Below are 23547 nucleotides of genomic sequence, written 5' to 3' on the forward strand. Positions count from 1 at the left end.
TTCCACGAGAGACAGCACACCTGCCATCTAGCCAGCACTCCCGACGCCAAACTATTGTGAATTGTATTTATCTTGCCGGCTTCTGGTCTCCAGCTCCAGAATTCGCGCCAAAATGATGTCACACCCTGTACATAAGGGCTTACCAGCGTTCATCTCAGCAGATTACCCTTCTGGTGCTCATTGCTTCAGCATCTATCCTTCCCCACGGGTGACGGTACACACACACAGCACAAATATTGTGCTATGTGTGTTTATTATTACTATAAAATATTACTTACACTTTTATCATTAATGTAAAATTCACATGTATATATTTCTCTTTTGATTGTGTTTAAGCCAAGTGGATAAGGGTTTTGTTTTTATTAATTGTTATTTATCGTTTTGTGTAAAATTAAAGTCATTTTTCGTTATGTTAAATGTTTAAAGCTTTTATTCTCTTTGTTTTTTGCCCGCAATTGATACACTGTAGAGAACCCAAGCAGCTTTATTTTATTTTATTTTCTCTTTTTTTATTAATGTGCATTTGGCACAACACCAGCCAGAATAATTACTGCTCTATTCCAGATCACGTCACAAAATAAATAAATAAGCATGCCAAAACACCACAGATGGGGCAATTGGCAAGGACTGAAGGTTGCAAGCCAAACTGGACACCCAGGAACTGGGGATGCTCACTGTAACAACAATCACCTCATGCAGTAACAAAATCAGCTCTGAACAGTGTAGTTCATAGGTAGGTAGTTCAATATCATATGGTCAATATTTAATATATACAAGCATATAAACCCCCAGTGCACCCAAACTATATCAAAAAGTTAAGTCCCAATCATGGGCCTAAACAAAGGAAGACAAAGATTCTTCAAATGTCTGAGGTAAGGCCTCCACCCTGGTGGCCTGGCACTCAAAAGGGTGAACAACCAAACACACCAGAGAAGTAACTGTCAGAGCAAGGAAAGCATCAGTGGATGCCCAGGAAAGGAAACCCTAAGCTCATGCAGTCCAAAGCATCAAACATGCTTTGCTTCCACACAGTACGCAAAGTGGAAAATATGGTCATGAAATAAATGCCAAAACTTGAAATGCATACACAAGCAAATGGAGCCTGAAAGACTAAGTCCAAAGATCACCAATATTTAGCTTAGAAGCATGGAGACCTGGAACTCCTGATGGTGGCGCAGAAGCACTACAGTGGTACACATAGCGCCATATCAGTGAGAGCACTGAACTGGGAAGGTGAGCAAGGGGGGGGGGGGGGTTCAGGGTTGCCTGGAGATGGTTATCAGTACAGGTACTAACAGGTTCGAGATAAATTAGTTATGAATATTTCGATCATGTTTTGAATTATTTGGGGAGTTGTTTGGCAGTTTCAAGGCTTTATTTCTGTGAACCTTACATTTGCCTGTAATGATTTTTAGACTTTTCTGGATGCTTTCCTGGTGGAGTGGGGCAATGTCATTTGCTCTCTGCACGATTGTGAGGGGTGGTCTAGTTTCTGGATCTGCTTCTCCAGGTAAGCCAAACAGAATGCATGCGACTGATGTGACTTATTAGCTAGGAGCAATCTCACCAAGGTAACTTCACCAAACCATCAGGGGGGGGGGGGGCCTTCCCCAGAAAAGGACAAAAATAGATGAATGCTTTCAACAGCCAAAAAGCCACTGTCTTATTGAAATTTTAAAAACACAATGTAAAATCTTCCCGAGAGATCTAAACCACCATAACTGTGTTTAATGTTAGTACTTGACACATGCTTTTTTTTTTTTTACAGTACGATACCGGATACAATAAGTGAATGACAATTGTCATTCTATCATTAAACATTGCATAATACAAATATTGTAAATAAATTACCAACTAACTTTTTCAAAGGCTCATCACCAAACTTCATAAGTGTTCGAATAGCAGTGGGAGCAGTGTAGAACTTGGTTACCTTGTACTTTTCAATGATTTCCCAGAAGCGGCCAGTGTGTGGGTAAGTGGGCACCCCCTCAAACTGTAGAAAGAACACAATATCATAAATATATAGTTGTATTTACAATTATGTAGATCATAATTTATTTACAATTATGTAGGTATGTTTACTCCTGTTTGGGTTAAAAGGAGAAATAAGGTATAGAGAGGGTAAGAGGAAACCATTAGAGATGGGGTCAACAGAAAGATAGGTAAAGATGTTTGGTTGATTATCACGTTATAATTTTACATACAAATCTGATCAACTTACCTTGTCGACTGGTCTAGTACTGTACACTGGTCAGGAATACTAGTCTATAGTTTACAGGATCTTCTCTAACTCCATTTTTACATAAAGGGATTGCATTATAAATCATCACACAACAGTATTCACCATGTCCTTTTAGAAATAAAGTATGTAATGTGTTATAATCTAGAATAGAATGAGGAAAATTAAGCAGTTGAAAAAACTTGATTTCAGGGGAGGACATTATGGAGAACTTACACAGTTCTTTAATGAATTTGACTGGTAAGACTTCTTGTTAGGCAACGATGTAAATAAGATGTATGCCAAGCTTTGTGAAATATACGACGAAGGCACAAAAACATGTACATGGGCGCCTGACAGCTGGGTGGACAGAGCTTCGGATTCGTAGTCCTGAGGTTCCGGGTTCAATCCCCGGTAGAGGCCGAGACAAATGGGCAAAAATGTTTCTTTCACCCTGATGCCCCTGTTACCTAGCAGTAAATAGGTACCTGGGAGCTAGACAGTTGCTACAGGCTGCTTCCTGGGAGTGGAGGCCTGGTCGAGGACCGGGCCGCGGGGACACTAAGCCCCGAAATCATCTCAAAATACATTTCAAGATACAGGGGTATCTCGGATTAAGAATTTAATCCATTCCTGGAGAAAGATCGTAACCCGAAAATTCGTAAACTGAAGCTAATTTCCCCATAAGAAATAATGGGAAATGAATTAATCCGTTCCCGATTACCCAAAAACTTTACTTCAAACTAAATTTTATACCTAATTCATCCAAATCTACACTACAAAAGTATGTTCAAGTTATTACTTACCCTTGCTGATGACTCCTGTTGGCGTAGGGAAGATGGTGAGGAGGGGGGGGGAGGAGGAGAGGTGTTACTGTTTGGAAGGGGAGTCCCCCTCCTCTCTTTACTCCCCTTTGGAAGGGGAGTAAAGCTTCTCTCTTAAACCCTCTCACAGATGGAGGACAGGGAGGAGGAGAAGAGAAAGGTAGCAAAATGGAGAATATGGGAAGAAGTGGATAAAAGGGGGGAAAAAAGGAGGACAAATAAATTAAAAACACAAGACAGGAAGATGAGAGGCAAACAAAAAAGGTTGAAGAGAATACAGGCTTGAGAATGCACGCTATGTAAAAACTGACTGATGATGAGAGAAACATTATACTAGCTAAAAATATATATTAATCCAAAAGTGTACTTACCAAGACTGACGTGGCATTATTCAACATGGGTCCATAGGTAACGTACGAGTGACCGGTGATCCACCCAATGTCAGCTGTGCAGAAATAGACGTCTTCCGGGTGGTAGTCAAAAGTGTACTTGAAAGTTGTGGCAACATACAACATGTACCCACCAACAGTGTGCAACACTCCTTTGGGCTTGCCCGTACTCCCACTGTTTTATGAAAAATAACATTATATTTAAGATATGGATATTTCTTTGAATTCAGTAGTAAGCTATCATTTAAATCACCTGGGAAGTTTCATGAATAATAAAAATATATAAAATGTATACTGTACTGTTCAGTATCCACTAGTCCTGAAATATGCATTACATTAAATCTTTTTAGTTGAGTATGAACACCAATATTTACACCATTAATTTACAGTAACTTGAAACATGGTGTAATCTAACCTACAGAGCTTGATATTATATATTAGTCCACTATACTGGACATGGTGGCCCAGGAGCCAGGAATGGTTATGCTTGAGAGGCTTTTCCTACCATCTCTCTCTTACTTCATTATGTCGCAACTTTATTCTAATGGTTTGGAATCTCACATGGCAGTATTTTCCATGTGCCCATCTTATCAGAGACAGTTCTCCTTTCCATACAAGAGAGTAAAATTTGAGAGCTTTGATATGGTTCCTGTAGTTCTGGATTATCTGAATTTCCATCAAATTTGGATATTGAAACATTGCCCCTTCTGGGCTGGCCTTCAGTAGCTCCTCAGTCAATTGGTGCTTATACCACAGAGACAGCAACAAAAGTACCAAGATTCTGGATTTGTATAGGCCTACTCAACATCATGATCAGAAAATAGTTTGATTATAAAAGTGAGGAGCATGGGGTTCTAAGATCAACCTCTTAATCGAGTAAAACTACCCACAAAGTGTAAACAAAGCAAAGATTCCCGGAGCTAACTACCCACAAAGGAAAAAAGAGGGATGTACCCGGGAAGCGGTCGCCACACACTCTCCAACTCAAAGTCAAGACAACTGGCTGTAGCCGCCAACCCAAGGCGACACAGGCCCGAATGGGCCCAGGAATGACACGAGATATCAAGCAGCCAGGCCCCTGTACGACCGCCAAAAGCCCCGTGCCCGAATGTCAGCTAGGACATGCCACCAAGACGGCAGCAAGAACAGCAAACCCATGAACACCAGGGGCACGGGGAAGGAACACAGGTTGGCTAGCCACAATAACACGGCGGACGACCCGGAAGACCTTCATCCGCTAACAGGGAAGAACGGAACCGGATCAATCCAAAGCGTGTCCCAGACACAGAAGCCGTGGCGTGCAAATAACAGCGGAGGGCCGCAACCAAACACGATGCATCCCCGGCCCGACCAACCTAGCACCAACAAACCAAGGACCCCTCCGGAAAGCAGCAGCCTCATCCCGTGTCAGAAAAGAGGGAGACAGCTGCAACCGAACAAACCAATTGCCACAATCGAAGGAGCAAAAACCCCTGCGCCAGAGGAGAGCAAGAAGCTCAACGACCCAACCCCAAGAGGCAAATGCCAACAGGAAAAGAGCCTTCGAGAAACAAACCCGAACCGAAGGGGTCACAACCAATCAAGGAGAAAAAAAAGCACGCTGTCCAAAGATCAGGACGGCTCAAGCGGCGCATGAGTAGGCTGGAGGTGAAACAACGCACGAGACAGCTTACGAATGGCACAGATGTAACACTAAGACCGAAAGCAAGCTGAAGCAGCTCCTCCAGCGCCCGCATGAAACGAGGAGACAGTATGCGGCAAGATGACGGCCCCGAAACCCCCACCAGAAAAGCCAAGCCAATGCCAACAAAGCAGCTACCTAAGAAGGAACAGAAGGAAAAGGAAGGACCGCTAAAATACCCCATACCCCCGCCAAGAAGTAGCACGCAGGTGGGACACCAACAACGAAGCCAGCTGACCACCAACTGAAAGCGAGAGACTTGAGGCAGAACCTAACCGGTCCCGTCAAGGTTCATCCGAGCCTAGGAAGAGGCGGAGCCGCAGGAAGATCTCAGGCGCGACCACCGAGGAAGCAGAGTCGGAAACCCAAGCTGGCAAGGAAGGAGATGGAACATCTGCCGAACAGAAAAACTCCCCAGCGTGAGCGAGCTCGCCTGGAGATCGGAAACTACAGGTCCGACGCGAGATTCCAGAGAAGGAACACCGCAAGACCCTGAAAATGCCAACAGGCAGGGCAAGCCAGGAAAACAGGAACCCAAACCTGGCAACAGGAAGGCTAAAGGCACAAACAAAGCACACAACAGTGTGTAGGAGAGAACGAGAAAAAGATCAGAAGAACAGCCCCAGCACCAGCGGCCAGGGACAAGAGTGAAGCAAGAAGATGAGGAACGAAGAAGGTATGCAGCAAAACATGAACGAAAGAGACAAGACCAACCCACAAAGTCGCAGGCCCTGTCCCAACAAACCAAACTGAAGAATGTGCTACCAGACCAGTACCCGAACCAAGGGGTATGAGCAACGAAGACAGACCAATGTACACAAGTGCACACGCACCATGCGACACAGGCCGTAGTGGTTAATGTAAGAGAGAATTGCATCATATCACTATTACATCACAGTATTAATAATAGGACAATTTTTGGATGCTTTAGAAGATATTGGAGATTCCAATATCTGTCAATATACATTCTATTTTCTGAAGGTCACATTAAAAACATATCAATAAATGATACATTAGACAAACAGCCACGAACCTAGTGTATAGCATGAAGAGAGGATCTTCTGTATCCACCCACACAGGAGGACACTCATTGCTCATATTATTTATTGCTTCATGCCACCATACATCAACATCTGAATTCCATCCAACCTGTAATATAAAGAGTACACTATTAACATCCCTGAAATGGATTTCAAATTACCATTTTACATTTAATGTAAAAAATAAGCACAATAAACATACGATGAGTCACAATAACTTAGCAGAAGATGTGAAGACTAAACCCCACACACGCACCAGAAGATGAGGAGACGACGACACTCGACTTGATAATGATCCAGGACAAAGCGTCATCGTCTCCTCATCTTCTGGTGTGTGGGGTTTAGTCTTCAAGCACAATAAAGATTATATCTAGCCAACATTTGAATGGGTAGCCTCATATCCTAAGAAATTATTATGACCTCTGATTTGATTCCCAAGACAATGTTCAAAACAATACCAATCACAAAATACATTCAAATAAATTCAACAAAAACAATAATAGTAATAATAATACTGTAGTTTTGAATGTAATACAACAGCCTTTTACTGTGGGCTGTCACTGCACACTGCCATAGCAGTCTTTGAATTACACCAGGCCTCTGAGTCCCATGCTCACCAGGCGGGAGCCAGGACTAGAATCTGATTCCCTCTACAAAGTGAGGGGTGCTTCAGGATCAGAGATCAATCTAAAACTGAGAAGATACCTCAGAATGGTTAGGCAAAATAACACCAAATATCAGCTTGAGAGAAAGAAACAAACCCTGAGGATAGCAAGGGGAACTAATCATCACTGTCAGTGAATAACCCCTTACCTTATCCCTTTGGCTAAGCATCCCATCAGGTGATGGGGTGGCTAAGTAAGGCCAAGCTGCGCATCCCATCACGTGAAATATTAGGGAACCGTTTAAGACTTAAAAGTCCTGCATATACATGGGGCTCACATTTGCTTCCTTAGGCCTCCATTAATCATTCCCCATCTTGAAAAAACCCGAGATGAACGTAATGGAATGCCATTTTCTGACTGAACCCCAAAGGCTTCCTGAAGCTGTTCAAACTGATATGTGCTATATTAGTTAGTTCAGTCACAAGACTCTTTATGCCTACCGAGAACCATGAGCCAGAACCAGGCCCCCTCAGAGCGGCGCAGGGAGCAATGGCCTATGAGCACTGTACATTTAAAGTACAGTGGTACCTCGGCTTACGAACGTCCCCGTTTACGAACTTTTCGGGTTACAAGCCCGATTTGTTCGGAAAATTTGAATTGGGATACGAACGTTGCATCGGGACATGAGTTTGTTGATACACGTACAGCCGACCTAGCTCACGGTGGCACGGTGATCGCACCTCATTTTTACAGTGCCTCATGCCCAGTGACTATCTTGCCTAAATTCTTCACAAGAATTTACAGTTTTTTGACGGATTTTTGGCCATTTGAGCATAAAAGTTATTATATATCTCACCATGGGTCTCAAGAAAGCCAGTGGTAAGGTTCAAGGCAAGAAATCACAAGTGAGAATGACCATTGAGGATAAACAAGAGATCATTATTCGTAAGCATGAAAATGGTACTTGTGTTGTTGAACTAGCTAGGCAGTACAACAAATCTTCAGGGGAGGAAGAGAAGGTAGTAGAGAATGTCCCTTCCTCATTAATTAAGAAAATGTGTGCAGTATGGGAAGGACTGCAAATTTTTGCTGAAAAGAATCACCTAGATAAAACTGTAGTAGGCCGTTGCATTGATCTTTTTAATGACAATGTGATGCCTCACTACAGACAAGTGTTGCAAAGAAGGGAAAAACAATCTTCAATGGAACGTTTCCTTGTGAGTAAAGTGAGAAAATCAAGCAGTGAGCCACAACCAGGACCTAGTGGTATGCAGGCAAAACATGCCAGAGAGTACACTCCAGAGAAATCTTCACTGCCTGATGTTATAATGGAAGGAGACTTCCCTTCCAAACAGTAACACCTATCCTCCTCCCCCCCTCCTCACCATCTTCCATATGCCAACAGGAGTCATCAGTAAGGATAAGTAATAACTTGAACATACTTTTGTAGTGAAGATTTGGGTGAATTAGGTTTAAAATTTACTCTAGTTTTGGGGAGTCAGGAATGGATTAATTCATTTCCCATTATTTCTTATGGGGAAATTCGCTTCACTTTATGAATTTTTGGGTTACGAACCGTCTCCAGGAACGAATTAAATTCTTAAACAGAGTTACCACTGTATGTCATAATTGTCATCGACCGGGAAAGGACCCAGAAAGGTTGGCGAATCAAAACAGACCACTGTCTGGGTAACTTGTGCAATCTAACTTGTGCTGGGGATGAAAAAATGCATGCGAAAACTTGCAGAACGGAGCATAAGCCACATCCACCCCGAACGCAAGCTGGAGTGGCTCTGCCAATGCCACATGATAAGACAACAGTATTAGGCATGAGATGTCGATCAAAAAAATTAGGCATGAGATGTCGATCCAAAAAAATATCCTTCTGTCTTCTAGTTTTGGCATATTTAATGCCTCTAACCTCTCCTCGTAGCTCTTGCCCTTCAGTTCTGGGAGCCACTTAGTAGCATGTCTTTGCACCTTTTCCAGTTTGTTGATGTGCTTCTTAAGATAGGGACACCACACAACCGCTGCATATTCTAGCTTTGGCCTAACAAAAGTCGTGAACAATTTCTTTAGTATTTCGCCATCCATGTATTTAAAAGCAATTCTGAAGTTAGAAAGCGTAGCATAGGCTCATCGTACAACGTTCTTTATGTGGTCCTCAGGTGATAGTTTTCTCTCTAGAACCACCCCTAGATCTCTTTCTTTATCAGAATTCTTTAAAGATTTATCACATAATTTATAGGTTGTGTGGGGTCTATGTTCTCCTATTCCACATTCCATAACATGGCATTTATTCACATTAAATTCCATTTGCCAAGTGGTACTCCATATACTTATTTTGTCCAGGTCTTCTTGAAGGGCATGTGTGTGTGTGTGTTTTCTGTAAACTGTAGTAATGTAATAAAATAAAAAAAATAAACAAAAATAGGGACAGTAGAAGAAAATATTAAAGAGTTCAGTGAGAATCCACAAGGTCTTCTCTGAATACTCTGTATTTTCTTCTTCGAGGCTATGGGTCCTTACCCATAGAAGATTTCTAGAGTAACGAGTGTAGTTTGCTATTTAAATTACAGAGTAATTCTCCAGTTATTGTGAATTAACTTATGCTCATTTAGAAACTTCTTAGTAGAAATTAAATTTACATTCTGCATCAAAAATTGACTCAGCTAAGAAAGTTGAGAAAAATTCCGGGCCGGCACCAGCCAGGAAAAATCCTGGACCACCAACAGCCGGGAAAGAAACCGGCCCAGCAGCAACCGGGAAAAAGACCAGACCAGCGCCAACCAGAAAAAAGTCGAGAATGTACATTAAGACAAGCAATTAACAAATACATCAGGAATATAGGACAGCTAATTTTATTTTGGCAATATACAGCTATAAGTACAGTACAGTACTGTACATATTTTTCCACATCCACTTCAAAATACACAAGAAAAAAGGATCTTCTGTATTGTATACTTTCTAATTTGAATAGGTTTAAATTTTAAAGGTATCATATTTAAAAAGAAACCATCATATATACAATTCATACAATACAGAATACTCTGTTAGAAAAAAAAGAGAGTTGTGCTCTAATACAGAATATGTGCAATAACAAAAGACAAAGGCAGTGCGTAAGAATAGCTCTATTATACAAAGCCCAACACCTATACCATAGCGTGGATCATTTTATACCACTACCTTGAAGTTGCCCTGCAGGTTCCCCACCAGTGAAGATAGGTTGATATCGGTGATATTGGAGTCGAAGCAGCAGGTGTGGGAACATAGAGAAGAGACTTCATTGAAGGCAACAGTATGCTGTACAATTCTTTAAACCACACGTCTATAGTTTACATCTGACTTGTGCTAATTCATTTTACACCATGTCCACAGTGAATGGCAATGTTCTTCTACTGAGAATACAGTACAATCTCTGAATTCTACTTACATCTTTCATGTAATTTTCATGTCAAATACAATAAATTATTTCCAATAATACAGGAAAATTTATTATTTTAATTTAAAAAAATATAAAAAGTATTAAACTAGTAAGTGAAAAATATTTGAGACTGAATACATACTTGCATTCATTCATTAAAAAAAAAAAAATTGAATGTAATGAAATGCTAGTTTCACGGGTGAGCCTCCAGTGGCTCCCTGAGTGCTGATGTAGCAGTTACTGGGTCGCCTCTCTCTCGTACTGCTTCGTTATCCTGTTTATTCAGCTAAATAGTATGGCATTTGCCCTTCGGCAAACACTACTCTGCAGTATATCATGAGCCAGGTCTTCAGTGTGCTTGGAGCCGCATGTGCTTAAGATTTCCTTCCCTGGGTGCTCCATAGTGTTGTCATTGCACTGACAGTTCTCTTCACTGGTGTGTTCAGAGGTTGCTTCCTTAGAGGTCCTCCTTGCTTGAGGTGGCCTTTGCCTTGGGTGAGTCAAGGTTCTTGACCCAACTGTGTCTACCTCAGTCAGAAGCAATGTTGGCTGATGGGGTGCACTAGGGGTTCAGGTGCTCAATGTTTACTGAGCACAAATGTCGGCCTTCACAGTCGCGTGAACTAGGATGTGTTGGTTTACTTTCAAGCCAACACCAACAGCCCTCACTCTCCTGTGGAGTGCAGGGACGCTCCTCTCATGAAAACACGCAGGAAAACTTTAAATACTGAATCATACTCATTTACTAATACTTATCAAACACAAATGTAATACAGTATATAAATTAACACAAATAAAACCAACTGGTATTTTAACTAAGAGAAACATTTACATTAATTAATAACTATAAAGCTAAACTTTATATACCAGTCATGACATGTTTCAGGAACACCTGCACCATTGGTGAGTTACCTTATGATGTACATTTTTAACAATATTTCTCCCTCTACAATATTTCTATACCTTGAGTTTACAGTATTTAGTAAACTTATATCAATTTATATTTTGGGGGGGCACACAATGAATAATTTTTAAAAGTGGGATGATACACTCAACAATCTTGACAATTCAAGTTTTCTGTGGAGAGCCTCTCTGGCTCCCCGGAGATTACCATGTTGATATGCATGTATTAGACTGTGGCAACAGTCCTTCGAATGGAGTTCTAATGCCTACGGGACCACGAGCCAAAATCTGGCCCCCTCAAAGAGGCACAAGGAGCAATGGTGTATAGAAACTCCCCTGTGGTTAGAAGCAGTCTATAGTATGTCTGCCATTGACTGGGTTAGGCACCCAGAAAGGTAGGCGTCCCAAAACATACCCCAACTGGTAAAAAGAAATGCTACCGAAAGCCGAACTGCTAAGCAGAACTCCCTAATCTGAAAAAGCAAAGCAGCATTACGTCACATCCGCTGCCGCATCGCCTGTCTGCGCAACTCCCTCTTCCTGAAAGGAGGGAAGGGGGAAGGGGCTCCAGATCCTCCACTCTGGCTATCCAACCTCAGTTCTGAGGCTGTTGTGCTAGGCGTTTGACTCTGGCTCCCCACTGAGCACTGCGGTGCCCTTGCAGTGTTGTTTTGCTGTGTTGTGGTGTGCAAGCCAGGAGTAATTCACGAAGTACTGGGGCTGCATGCACCTAGGGTCGCCTTCCCTCAGTGCCTTGTAAGTACTGTCCTTGCTGCTTGGGGTGGCCTTCCACAAGTCGTTCGGGAACTACCTCTATAGGGATCATTTGCTGCTCCGCAATTGCCTGCCCTTGGGGGGGTCAGCTGGGGTTTTCATAGCCACTGTTTGTCCTTGGGTAGGAGGTGGTATCGTAGCTGGTAGGGGTACAAGGTACTGTGCAGCTTATCTTCCAATATACACAGCGGCCGGTTCTGTTCCTTCTAGGGGACACTGTGCTTTTGCAGGGTTTTCTTTTTCTTTTGTCTGTTTTGCCTGGTGGGGGGTCTGCCCCTTGGTTGTTATCTACTCTCTGTTATTCTGGTGGTCCCCCACTAGGCCCCTGTGATTGTACATGTCACAAGGGTTCAGCATTAGTTGTTTTCTTGGTAGTTTGGTCCACCCGGTTAGCAGTACCTTGCCTGGGCTTCCCTCAGCAGTCAGCCTAAGGGCCCTGGGAAAACTTCATTGGGGCTCTTTGGACCCATGGACTTTGGACTCCCTTTGGGCTTTTTGAGGTGAAACCTCTGGGTTCCACCTCAATACTGGTTCCACACCAGTACCCAATACTGGTGTACTCAGGGTAGCTTTATCTGGTTCCTTCTCCAGTTCGAACCTGGCTGGGTCTTGTGTGGGACTCTCAGACCACTTCCTTGTCTCCTCCAGAGTCGCTGCTACGGCTGGGGGGAGGGGGTCCCAGGTCATGCGGAGGCTGCTCGAGCAGCTGTGCGGGAGTCTGCACTTCCCCGTGCTCTTTACTTGCCAGGTTGGGTCTGGCTTCAGCAGCTGTTCTTCTAGTTTCTTTGGGGCCATCCCTTCCGCAGCTTTCATGGTTGCTGGGTTCGGCCGCTAGGAGCCTTGCGTCAGTTGCTGCATCGCCGGCTTCCTCTTCAGGTTTTTCGGGGTTCAGTACCTTGATGCCTTCCCGTGCCCACGCTCAATGTGTTCATGGACGCGTTGTCTCTCAGCTGGAGTTTTGTGACCCGTGCTCACCAGGTCGTCCAGGGGTGGTGGGGTCCGTCTGTTCTGTCCTGCCGGGCTCACAGCACGGTGCGGAAGTTCGCGGCAGTTTGGCTTTCGCTTCGGAGGGTTAGAGTTGCTCGGTGCTCTTCAATCCGGCTCCATTCGGACTGCTCTTCAGTTGTTCCTTGCCTGAACCGCGTGGGTTCTCTTCGGTCCTTGCCTCTTTGGGGCTGGTCGCTTCGAGTAGCTCATCTGCCGAGTTCTCGGAGTTTGGCTCTTCTGGTCGTTCATCTCTGGGAGTGTCCAGCGACCTGGCAACCGGGGGTATTCTGCACATCCTGCCATGCCTTCTGGTCTCATGTGATGTTATTTTTGTGTGCAGGTTAGGGACCAGCCCCTCTACTATTTTCCACGTGTATATCGTCAGTTGCCGCCCATTGTCTTGACTTCGAGATTAGATGGGGGTGGCAGCAGCTTCCCTAGTATGTCCCTTTTTTTTTTACTTTGCCTATGGTTAGTTAGCTCCGGACAGCCAGAGGGGCTCTCCACAGAAAATCCTCGTTGAATGTAAGGAAACGCCATTTTCTGGGCGAGTCCTGGAGGCTCTCTGGTCAGCGGTTTCGCAGTTTTGACATTCAGCCTCAGAACCGAGGTTGGATAGCAGATGCAGAAGGTCTGAGGCCTCTCCCTTCCCCCTCCCGGGGAGGGGGGGGGGGGAGCTGCGCAGACAGATGGCGCAGCGGTAGATGTGAGGTCATGTTTGTTTGCTTTTTTCAGAATGGGGAGTTCTGCTTAGTAGTTTGGCTTTCGGTAGCAATGTTTTACCAGTTAGGATCTGTTTTGGGATGCCTACCTTTCTGGGTGTTTAACCCGGTTGATGGCAGATATAGAATGCTTCCAACCTCATGGGAGTTTTAATAGACCATTGCTCCTCATGCCTCTCTAAGGAGGGGGGGGGGCAGGTTCTGGCTTGTGGTTCCCGGTAGGCATTAGCACTCCATTCAAAGGACCGTTGCCACGGTCTAATACTTGCATATCAGCCCGGTAAGTTCCGGGAAGCCTCCGGGAATCACCCAGAAAATAGCAATTCATTACAATCAACGCTGTTTTTTTTTGACAGTTCAGCCACAAATACTTTAGAAAGTAAAATTTCCACTGTAATTTCATCTGCTCTTTATATAGCAAAACTGCTCCTAATTTCTTGTAAACATAAAATATTTGATTTATTCAAGAAATTCTAAAATATTATACAGTATATATAAATTTGATATGATATTATATATACATTACTTAGTGCAAAAGCCAAGACAATTTTGAAAAATACTGGTAGACAACATATTGTATAGAAAATAATTCAGATAAGAGAAATGCACAAACCTTGTCATCAAAATGAGTCTTTTTAGTTGGGTTGCAATTGGGTGCAGCATTGTTGGCAGTGTGCGGTGTTGTAACATTCTTCATGTGTTGCACTACCAGATTCATCTTCACTTTCAGCTTCTTTGACTTGCATATTTTCAGTGCTAGGAAAACAACAACAGTTATAAAAAATCATTCCATTCTCCGGTTAAGATAGTACATACATCAATACAACACATAATGGACTATGTTATGTATTATGTTATGTGCTATGTTATGTTATTTATTTTATGTGATTGTATTGCAGTTATACTTTTATATTACACTGTTGTATTATGCTGTACAAGAGTTGGTTAGTGGCGTGATGTACGAGTACAGTCACTTGTGCTAGACGGGTATTTGAGAAGATCGGTTTGTGTGAGCGTCAGTGGTACCAGCTGTGTGTGTCACTGAATGGATATTACTTTCAAGGTCGGAAGTATAATTATATGACTACAGTGGCCCCTTCATTTACGAATTTAATCCGTTCCCAGAGACGGGGTCGTAACTCGAAAATTAGTAACTTGAAACGAAATTTCCCATAAGAAATAATGTAAATTGAATTAATCCATTCCACACTCCCAAAAATATTAACTTCAAAATACATTTCATACATAATGCACAAATATTTTGTACTGTAGCATGTACAAGTTATAGCTTACGTTTATTGATGACTCTTGTTGGCATATGGAAGATAGTGAGGGGGGTGGGGGGAAGGAGGAGAGGTGTTAGTGTATGGAAGGGGACTCCCCTTCCATACACTAACATCAGGCAGAGATGACTTCTCTGGGGTACTCACTCCCCTACAATTTGCAGGCATACCACTAGGACCTGGTTGTGGCTCACTGCTTGTTTGTCTTACTAAGAATCTGTCTAAAGACACTTGTGTTTCCCTATATGTTATCATTTGTCTATAGTGAGACATCACATTGTCATTATTAAGCTCAATGCAACAGCCTAATACAGCTTTGTTGACCAAACCACACACTGGAAAGTGAAGGGACGACGAAGTTTCAGTCCGTCCTGGACCATAATACTGTAACCACTCGATTATCCGGGATTCAAACATCCTGAAAACGCCCTTATACGGCCAAAATCATGACCGGGTAAAGTTATCTCAATATCCGGCCAAAATGGCCATGGGAGCCGGATAAAAGCCGGTTTAGCCGGATAAAAAATCGGAGCCGGTGAACTTGCTGCCAATGTTACACTATCCGGACAGTCAGCCGGATAATCATTGAATTGTCCGGATATGAAAGCCATGGGGCGGGCTGTACCGTATTAATCCCGTCTGCCTGTGGCGCGAGGTGCATGGTAGAAGAGAGGTTGGGGTGGGTGGGTGGTCGGGAGAGAGGGGAGCGTTGGGAGGGACCAGCTGGGGGATAAGGGGAGATGGGGAGCGGCCTATACACTACTGTACAGTACAGGAATTGCCATTAATTTTAGAGCAAATCATCATAGCCAAAACCAAAAGAAATACTAGTAATTATGTAATAAAAAATACCATACAAGTTTCCTAAAAACAATTTGCACAGGCTTACGTTTCCTTCAAAAATATTGTTATTTTTCCCTGCCTACGTAACGTGCCTCCTCCCTGCCCCGACTGGACCCGTCCATGCCTGGTCAACCCATGTGCTCTCGACCCTCGTATTACACCACAGTGCCGCGCCATTAGTGAAATATTTTTTTAAATAACTTTTTTATTTTCATAGTAACTTTGAACATTTTTGGCCAAGACTATGTCTGGTAGCAGCATGAATCATTCTGGAGGTGTTTAGAGGAAGAAGGTTGTCCTAACAATTAAGGACAAGCTACGTGTTATACAACTTTGTGAAAATGGCCGGTCGACTTCAAGTGTTGCCAAGGAATTTAATATAGGCACTAGTACTGTTTCTGATATAAGGAAACAAAAAGAGAAAATTATGAAATATATTTCAACCTGTGAAAGTGAAGGTGACGCATGGAATTTCGACGCATGTACAGTTGGATGAGGCCGTGTACGTGTACACGGCCTCATCCAACTGCTGTACATGCGTCGAAATTTTCATAATCTTTCTACCACACCCTCTGCTAGAAGAGTGCTGAGAAGACGGGACACCATTAGCGTAGCTCTCATCCTGTAACTATACTTAGGTAATTACCTAAGAGTAGCATGTAATAATAATTAGTGTACCTAATTATTACACTTAGGTAATTAGGTGACCTGACTCCTGATCACACGAGGGTTTCTATAGACCATTGCTCCTCGTGCCTCTCTGAGGGGGCCAGGTTATGGCTCGTGGTCCCTAGTAGGCAAGAACTCCATGCATATTGACTGATGGCAGAAAGCTAAGATATCCATATCTTAGCAGTCTCCGTGGTGTAGTGGTAAGACACTCGCCTGGCGTTCCGCGAGCGCTATGTCATGGGTTCGTATCCTGGCCGGGGAGGATTTACTGGGCGCAATTCCTTAACTGTAGCCTCTGTTTAACGCAACAGTAAAATGTGTACTTGGATGAAAAAACGATTCTTCGCGGCAGGGGATCGTATTCCAGGGACCTGCCCGAAACGCTACGCGTACTAGTGGCTCTACAAGAATGTAACAACTCTTGTATGTAACTCTTGTATATATCTCATATCAACCTGGATAGCTCCGTGGAGCCGACAGGGCTCCCCCCAGAAATCCTAATGTCATCTACAAAGAAAGATACAGTACTATAGATTGTGTCCTTGTCTATGTTTGATATGAGGATAAGAAAAAGTATTGGAGCAAGCACAGTACCCTGAGGGACTGAGCTCTTCATGGTTCCCTTAACCTGAGCATTCTCTTCACCTATCTGACTCATGCAATGCTGCTGTATCAGATAGTGAATAATGCATAATGCATAGTTCATTTTTATATGGACTGCAGCATCAAACATTTTGCCATATTTAATGTAAAAATTCATGAATTATGTAAAATAGATAAATAGTTTAATATACTACACCATCATCAGCAATCTCCTTCAAGGCAATGAGCTTTGGGCCCCTCCACACGGCATCAGCGGTGATGAGAACAGTCGTCTGTGCATCTAACATTCGCTCTGCCAAACTATCTGCAGAGTAGCCCCCAAACTGTAAACAAAAATATATACCTTAACATTTACAACTGCTACATAAAAATTTTTATTCCACAGCTGTAAGAGGTAAGATTTCTCATTAGGATTTCTCATTTTCTCATTCGGGCGTTTCTGCCCGAAACGCTGCGCGTACTAGTGGCTTTACAAGAATGTAATTACTGTACTATGCTATGTATCCTCACAATCCCAATGTACCTTCTTGTATATGTAAATAAATAAATAAATAAATTAGTAGAAACGCGAGATTTCTCATTAGTAGAAATCTTACCTTTACCTTTCTAATTATTATAAATGTTACCGCTTATTATTAGAAATCTGTAATAACAGAAATGTTCTCTCTAATAATAGAGCTAACATTTCTAATTATTACATTAGGAATATTTGCACAAAATTGCACTAGATTTCAGGCATAAACTTGCACTAGAGATGGTGGACCGAGGGCCACCATCTCTAGTGGCCTTAATAGGGATAGGAAGTAATTAATTATCAAGAGAAGGCACCAAGCTGGGATGGATTCCTGGTTCAACCTTGACGACGAGCAGACGTCTGGACACCTGCTCTGCCTGGGGCCGCCGGATCACATTCTATTTCTTTATTTTGAGTTTTGATACTGCCATTTGCCATTCCTATTCAATGGTACAGATTGTTACAATGCCTGGCACACATACCACCTTAGGTTGATAGATTTTGAACGTTTTCTGGCTGGTTCTTCATGTGGGGTGCCGGTGACCAGTGCCGGCTTGGCCGAGAGGTGCCGGGAATTGGCAGGTCTTGGTGGGTTCCTAGTGTGCCCTCAGACGTGGTGGGCAGCTGGCTTCTGCTCTGCTAGAGGGCACTGGATAAATTTTTGTGTTTTAGTTGGGGGCCAAGCTTTTGCTTTTGCATCCAAGTGTTCTCTGTAGCATCTATGTTAAGTTCCATAGTAATAGTCTTGCTCCATATTCTCATTAGCTTATGTGCAGATAATGAGATGGGTTTGTTAATTCTACATAATCTATCAGTGTTTCACATTCCAAGAAGTTTTACACTGATTCTTGGTTCACTAATTACAATTCCCAAGTGTACAAGTAACTACACTTAATAGCACTTGCCAACCTGCTAGATGCTGGTCAGGTTGGCCAAGGTGAAGGGAAAGCTTGTAATATTAGCCTTCTTCAGTGAATCATCATTGTTCTAACTTGGACGCTTGAGAGATACCGCAGGTGTTCAGCACCACTGACAGTCACAGCAATGATGTAACAGTTGATGAGTCTAGTTCCTCCATTCTTCAGATGCTACCGCCTTGGCACAGCAGACAGCCAGAGCTGTCTTGTTGTCTGCATCGAGCATCCACACTCGTTTCTCACATTCCAGCTCTTCAACACACCTGCATTCAGAGCACCACGCTCTACACTCTCCACATCCGAGCTCTCTAACCCCGGCCTCCTGGGAGCTTGAGGCAGGGTACAGTGTGGTTATGGTGAGTACCTGGGAGCTTGAGGCAGGGTACAGTGTGGGTGTGGTGAATATCTGGGAGCTTGAGGCACAGTACAGTGTGGGTGTGGTGAATATCTGGGAGCTTGAGGCACAGTACAGTGTGGGTGTGGTGAATATCTGGGAGCTTGAGGCACAGTACAGTGTGGGTGTGGTGAATATCTGGGAGCTTGAGGCAGGGTATAGTGTGGGTGTGGTGAGTACCTGGGAGCTTGAGGCAGGATATAGTGTGGGTGTGATGAGTATCTGGGAGCTTGAGGCAGGGTACAGTGTGGGTGTGATGAGTACCTGGGAGCTTGAGGCAGGGTACAGTGTGGTTATTGTGAGTACCTGGGAGCTTGAGACAGGGTACAGTGTGGGTGTGGTGAATATCAGGGAGCTTCAGGCACAGTACAGTGTGGGTGTGGTGAATATCTGGGAGCTTGAGGCAGGCACTCAAGCTACAAGAATCATACAAAACCCAGGAGAGGCAAAGAGAGCAAAAGGCCATCAGTGAAATACAGTAGAGAGAAATCCGAAATATTTTTTCTCCTATGCAAAATCAAGATCAAAAACCACATCTAGTATCGGGCCCCTGCGAAAGGGAGATGGAACTTTCACAGATGACAACAAAGAAATGAGCGAGTTACTGAGGAAGCAGTACGACTCTGTTTTCAGTGAGCCATTAAATGCACTAAAGATTGATAACCCAAATGAATTTTTCATGGATATGATACCAACATCAAATCATATATCAGACGTCGCCCTATCCCCACTAGATTTTGAAGAAGCCATAAACAGTATGCCTATGCACTCTGCACCAGGCCCGGATTCTTGGAACTCCATATTCATCAAGAACTGTAAAAAGCCACTATCGCAGGCCCTTCACATTCTGTGGAGACAAAGCCTAGATACTGGCGTTATCCCTGACATACTAAAAACAGCAGAGATAGCACCACTCCATAAAGGAGGAAATAAGGCAGAGGCAAAAAATTACAGACCGATAGCACTAACATCGCACATCATAAAAATTTTTGAGAGAGTGCTAAGAAGTAAGATCACAAAATACATGGAATCACAGCATCTCCATAACCCCGGACAACATGGTTTCAGAACAGGGCGCTCTTGCCTGTCGCAGTTGCTGGACCACTATGATATGGCATTAGATGCTATGGAAGACAAATAAAACGCTGATGTAATTTACACAGATTTCGCAAAAGCTTTTGATAAATGTGACCATGGTGTTATTGCACATAAAATGCGTTCAAAAGGAATTACCGGGAAAATAGGCAGATGGATCTACAATTTCCTGACTGACAGAACCCAATGTGTAATAGTCAACAAAATAAAATCCTTCCCATCAACCGTGAAGAGCTCAGTCCCCCAGGGTACTGTGCTTGCTCCAGTACTTTTTCTCATCCTCACATCAGACATAGACCAGAACACAACCTATAGCACTGTATCATCCTTTGCAGATGACACTAGGATATTCATGAGAGTTGGCAACATAGAGGACACGGCAAACCTCCAATCAGATGTAGATCAGGTCTTTCTATGGGCTACAGAAAATAATATGGTGTTCAACGAGGATAAGTTTCAGCTCATGCGCTACGGAAAAATTGAAAATATAAAAACAGAAACCACGTACAAAACTCAGGCAAATCATAACATAGAACGAAAAGGCAATGTAAAGGACCTGGGTGTACTCATGTCGGAAGACCTTACCTTTAAAGAACACAATAAAGTAGCCGTCACAACTGCAAGAAAAATGACAGGTTGGATAACAAGAACTTTTCACACTAGAGATGCTATACCAATGATGATACTTTTCAAAACGCTTGTGCTCTCTAGAGTGGAGTACTGCTGCACAATGACAGCCCCTTTCAAAGCTGGAGAAATTGCTGACCTAGAGAGCGTGCAGAGATCCTTTACTGCTAGAATCCACTCAGTAAAACATCTAAATTACTGGGACCGACTAAAGAGCCTAAATCTGTACTCCCTTGAGCGCAGGCGGGAGAGATACATAATAATTTACACGTGGAAAATAATTGAGGGGCTGGTCCCAAACCTGCACACAGAAATAACACCACATGAGACCAGTAGACATGGCAGGATGTGCAGAATACCCCCGTTGAAAAGCAGAGGTGCAACAGGTACTCTGAGAGAGAACTCTATCAACATCAGAGGCCCGAGACTGTTCAACACGCTTCCACTACACATAAGGGGCATAACTGGCAAACCCCTCACAGTGTTCAAGAGAGAACTGGATAAGCACCTCCAAAGGATACCTGATCAACCAGGCTGTAACTCATACGTCAGGCTGCGAGCAGCCACGTCTAACAGCCTGGTTGATCAGTCCAGCAACCAGGAGGCCTGGTCGACGACCGGGCCGCGGGGACACTAAGCCCCGGAAGCACCTCAAGGTAGCCTCAAGGTAGGGTACAGTGTGGTTATGGTGAGTACCTGGGAGCTTGAGGCAGGGTACAGTGTGGGTGTGGTGAATATCTGGGAGCTTCAGGCACAGTACAGTGTGGGTGTGGTGAATATCTGGGAGCTTGAGGCAGGGTACAGTGTGGGTGTGATGAGTATCTGGGAGCTTGAGGCAGGGTACAGTGTGGGTGTGATGAGTATCTGGGAGCTTCAGGCACAGTACAGTGTGGGTGTGGTGAGTACCTGGGGGCTTGAGGCAGGGTACAGTGTGGGTGTGGTGAGTACCTGGGAGCTTGAGGCAGGGTACAGTGTGGGTGAGGTGAATATCTGGGGGCTTGAGGCAGGGTACAGTGTGGGTGATGTGAGTATCTGGGAGCTTGAGGCAGGGTACAGTGTGGGTGTGGTGAGTATCTGGGGGCTTGAGGCAGGGTACAGTGTGGGTGAGGTGAGTATCTGGGAGCTTGAGGCATGGTACAGTGTGGGTATAGTGAGTATTTGGGACCTTGAGGCACGGTACAGTGTGAGTATAGTGAGTATCTGGGAGCTTGAGGCAGAGTACAGTGTGGTTATGGTGAGTATCTGGGAGCTTGAGGCAGAGTACAGTGTGGGAGTGGTGAGCATCTGAGAGCTTGAGGCAGGGTACAGTGTGGGTGTGGTGAGTATCTGGGGGCTTGAGGCAGGGTACAGTGTGGGAGTAGTGAGTATCTGGGAGCTTGAGGCACGGTACAGTGTGGGTATAGTGTGTATCTGGGAGCTTGAGGCAGGGTACAGTGTGCATGTGGTGAGTATCTGGAAGCTTGAGGCACGGTACAGTGTGGGTGAGGTGAGTATCTGGGAGCTTGAGGCACGGTACAGTGTGGGTATAATGAGTATCTGGGAGCTTGAGGCAGGGTACAGTGTGCGTGTGGTGAGTATCTGGGACCTTGAAACACGGTACAGTGTGGGTGAGGTGAGTATCTGGAAGCTTGAGGCACGGTACAGTGTGGGTGAGGTGAGTATCTGGGAGCTTGAGGCAGGGTACAGTGTGGTTATGGTGAGTATCTGGGACCTTGAAACACGGTACAGTGGGGGTGATGTGAGTATCTGGAAGCTTGAGGCACGGTACAGTATGGGTGAGGTGAGTATCTGGGAGCTTGAGGCACGGTACAGTGTGGGTATAATGAGCATCTGGGAGCTTGAAACACGGTACAGTGTGGGTGATGTGAGTATCTGGAAGCTTGAGGCAGGGTACAGTGTGGGTGAGGTGAGTATCTGGGAGCTTGAGGCAGGGTACAGTGTGGGTGTGATGAGTATCTGAGGGCTTGAGGCAGGGCACAGTGTGGGTGTGGTGAGTATCTGAGGGCTTGAGGCAGGGTACAGTGTGCGTGTGGTGAGTATCTGGGGGCTTGAGGCACGGTACAGTGTGGGTGTGGTGAGTATCTGGGATCTTGAGGCAGGGTACAGTGTGGGTGTGGTGAGTATCTGGGAGCTTGAGGCAGGGTACAGTGTGGGTGTGATGAGTATCTGGAAGCTTTAGGCAGGGTACAGTGTGGGTGCATTATGAGGGAGCTAGAGGGTGGGAAGTGTGGGCGTTAGGAGCGGGAAGGGAGGGGGAAGGGATGATGGAAGGGGGGAAGGGAGGGAGGGAAGGTGGTGGGCGTGTAAGGGCGTTGGTTGAGGGCGCGGTGCGCAGGTGTGTCTCCAGAGTATAGATCCGAGAGCCACACCCGCCGCCACACCCCCCTGGCTATTAAATATCGATCCTGTGCTTGTATGTGGGGGAAAGATTAGCTTATAGGTGCGGATCTTGCCTGCCTTCGGTTAAGTACAGTATGTGGATTCAATATATTATTCACCTGATCAGTAATTAACACACACCTCTTTCTAGCTGTTCATCATATATTCTGTTAAAGGGTAGACTCGGTGAGCCTCTTGCCACCTGTGTCAGCGGTCACCTTGTTCTTATCCGTGCTCCTCTAGTACAATAAAGAGCATTTATATCTACCTATTCATTTGAGCACGTCTTGGTGGCCTAAATTAACCCCAGGGGTACTATTTTGTACTAGCCTCGACGAGTACAGAAAGTTGGCTGCTTGTCATAGGTCCCCCCTATTTGTTCTGATGATTTTATCGAGCTGGATTTTGAAATTCAGTAGTGTTTTGGCATTTAAGGCTTCGTTTCCAGGCCCAGGACCCAGACACGCCCACCGCCACCTCCCGTGCTCCTTTATGTTCTGAACCAAGGGGTCCTCCTCTTGGTTCTCCATCTGGTGGTTCCTTCCCTCCCTTTCCAGTCTGCCATGTCTCCTGTGTCTCTTTTCCCCGTCTCCCCCAGATCCTTCTACCCAGCCCTCCCCCCTGACTCTTGACCCTCCACGCCGCCTGTCTGT

General features: G+C 44.4%; 2 protein-coding genes across 4 annotated transcripts in view; one reads left to right on the plus strand and one right to left on the minus strand.

Annotated features, from left to right (window-relative positions):
- AcCoAS (acetyl coenzyme A synthase) overlaps nucleotides 1-23547 on the minus strand; it is a 63146-nt gene that overhangs the window by 16810 nt on the left and 22789 nt on the right. The window contains exons 3-8 of one of the 3 annotated variants that reach the window (XM_045759156.2): nucleotides 17165-17291; nucleotides 14181-14323; nucleotides 9944-9955; nucleotides 6146-6261; nucleotides 3414-3606; nucleotides 1860-1993 (exon numbers count right to left, since the gene is read on the minus strand). In XM_045759156.2, the coding sequence (XP_045615112.1) occupies nucleotides 1860-1993; nucleotides 3414-3606; nucleotides 6146-6261; nucleotides 9944-9955; nucleotides 14181-14323; nucleotides 17165-17291 (725 nt within the window). Of the gene's footprint in view, nucleotides 1-1859; nucleotides 1994-3413; nucleotides 3607-6145; nucleotides 6262-9940; nucleotides 9956-14180; nucleotides 14324-17164; nucleotides 17292-23547 lie in introns of all 3 variants that reach the window. The other 2 variants (XM_045759148.2, XM_045759165.2) reach the window with 2 other exon arrangements.
- Nucleotides 18685-23547, plus strand: part of LOC123768447 (uncharacterized) — a 487820-nt gene continuing 482957 nt past the window's right edge. The window contains exon 1 of the mRNA XM_069317132.1: nucleotides 18685-18698. Coding sequence (XP_069173233.1) covers nucleotides 18697-18698 — 2 coding nt within the window. The 5' untranslated portion in view covers nucleotides 18685-18696. The remainder of the gene's footprint in view (nucleotides 18699-23547) is intronic.

This window comes from Procambarus clarkii, chromosome 86 (genome assembly GCF_040958095.1).
Source record: "Procambarus clarkii isolate CNS0578487 chromosome 86, FALCON_Pclarkii_2.0, whole genome shotgun sequence".
Lineage (NCBI taxonomy): Eukaryota > Metazoa > Arthropoda > Malacostraca > Decapoda > Cambaridae > Procambarus > Procambarus clarkii.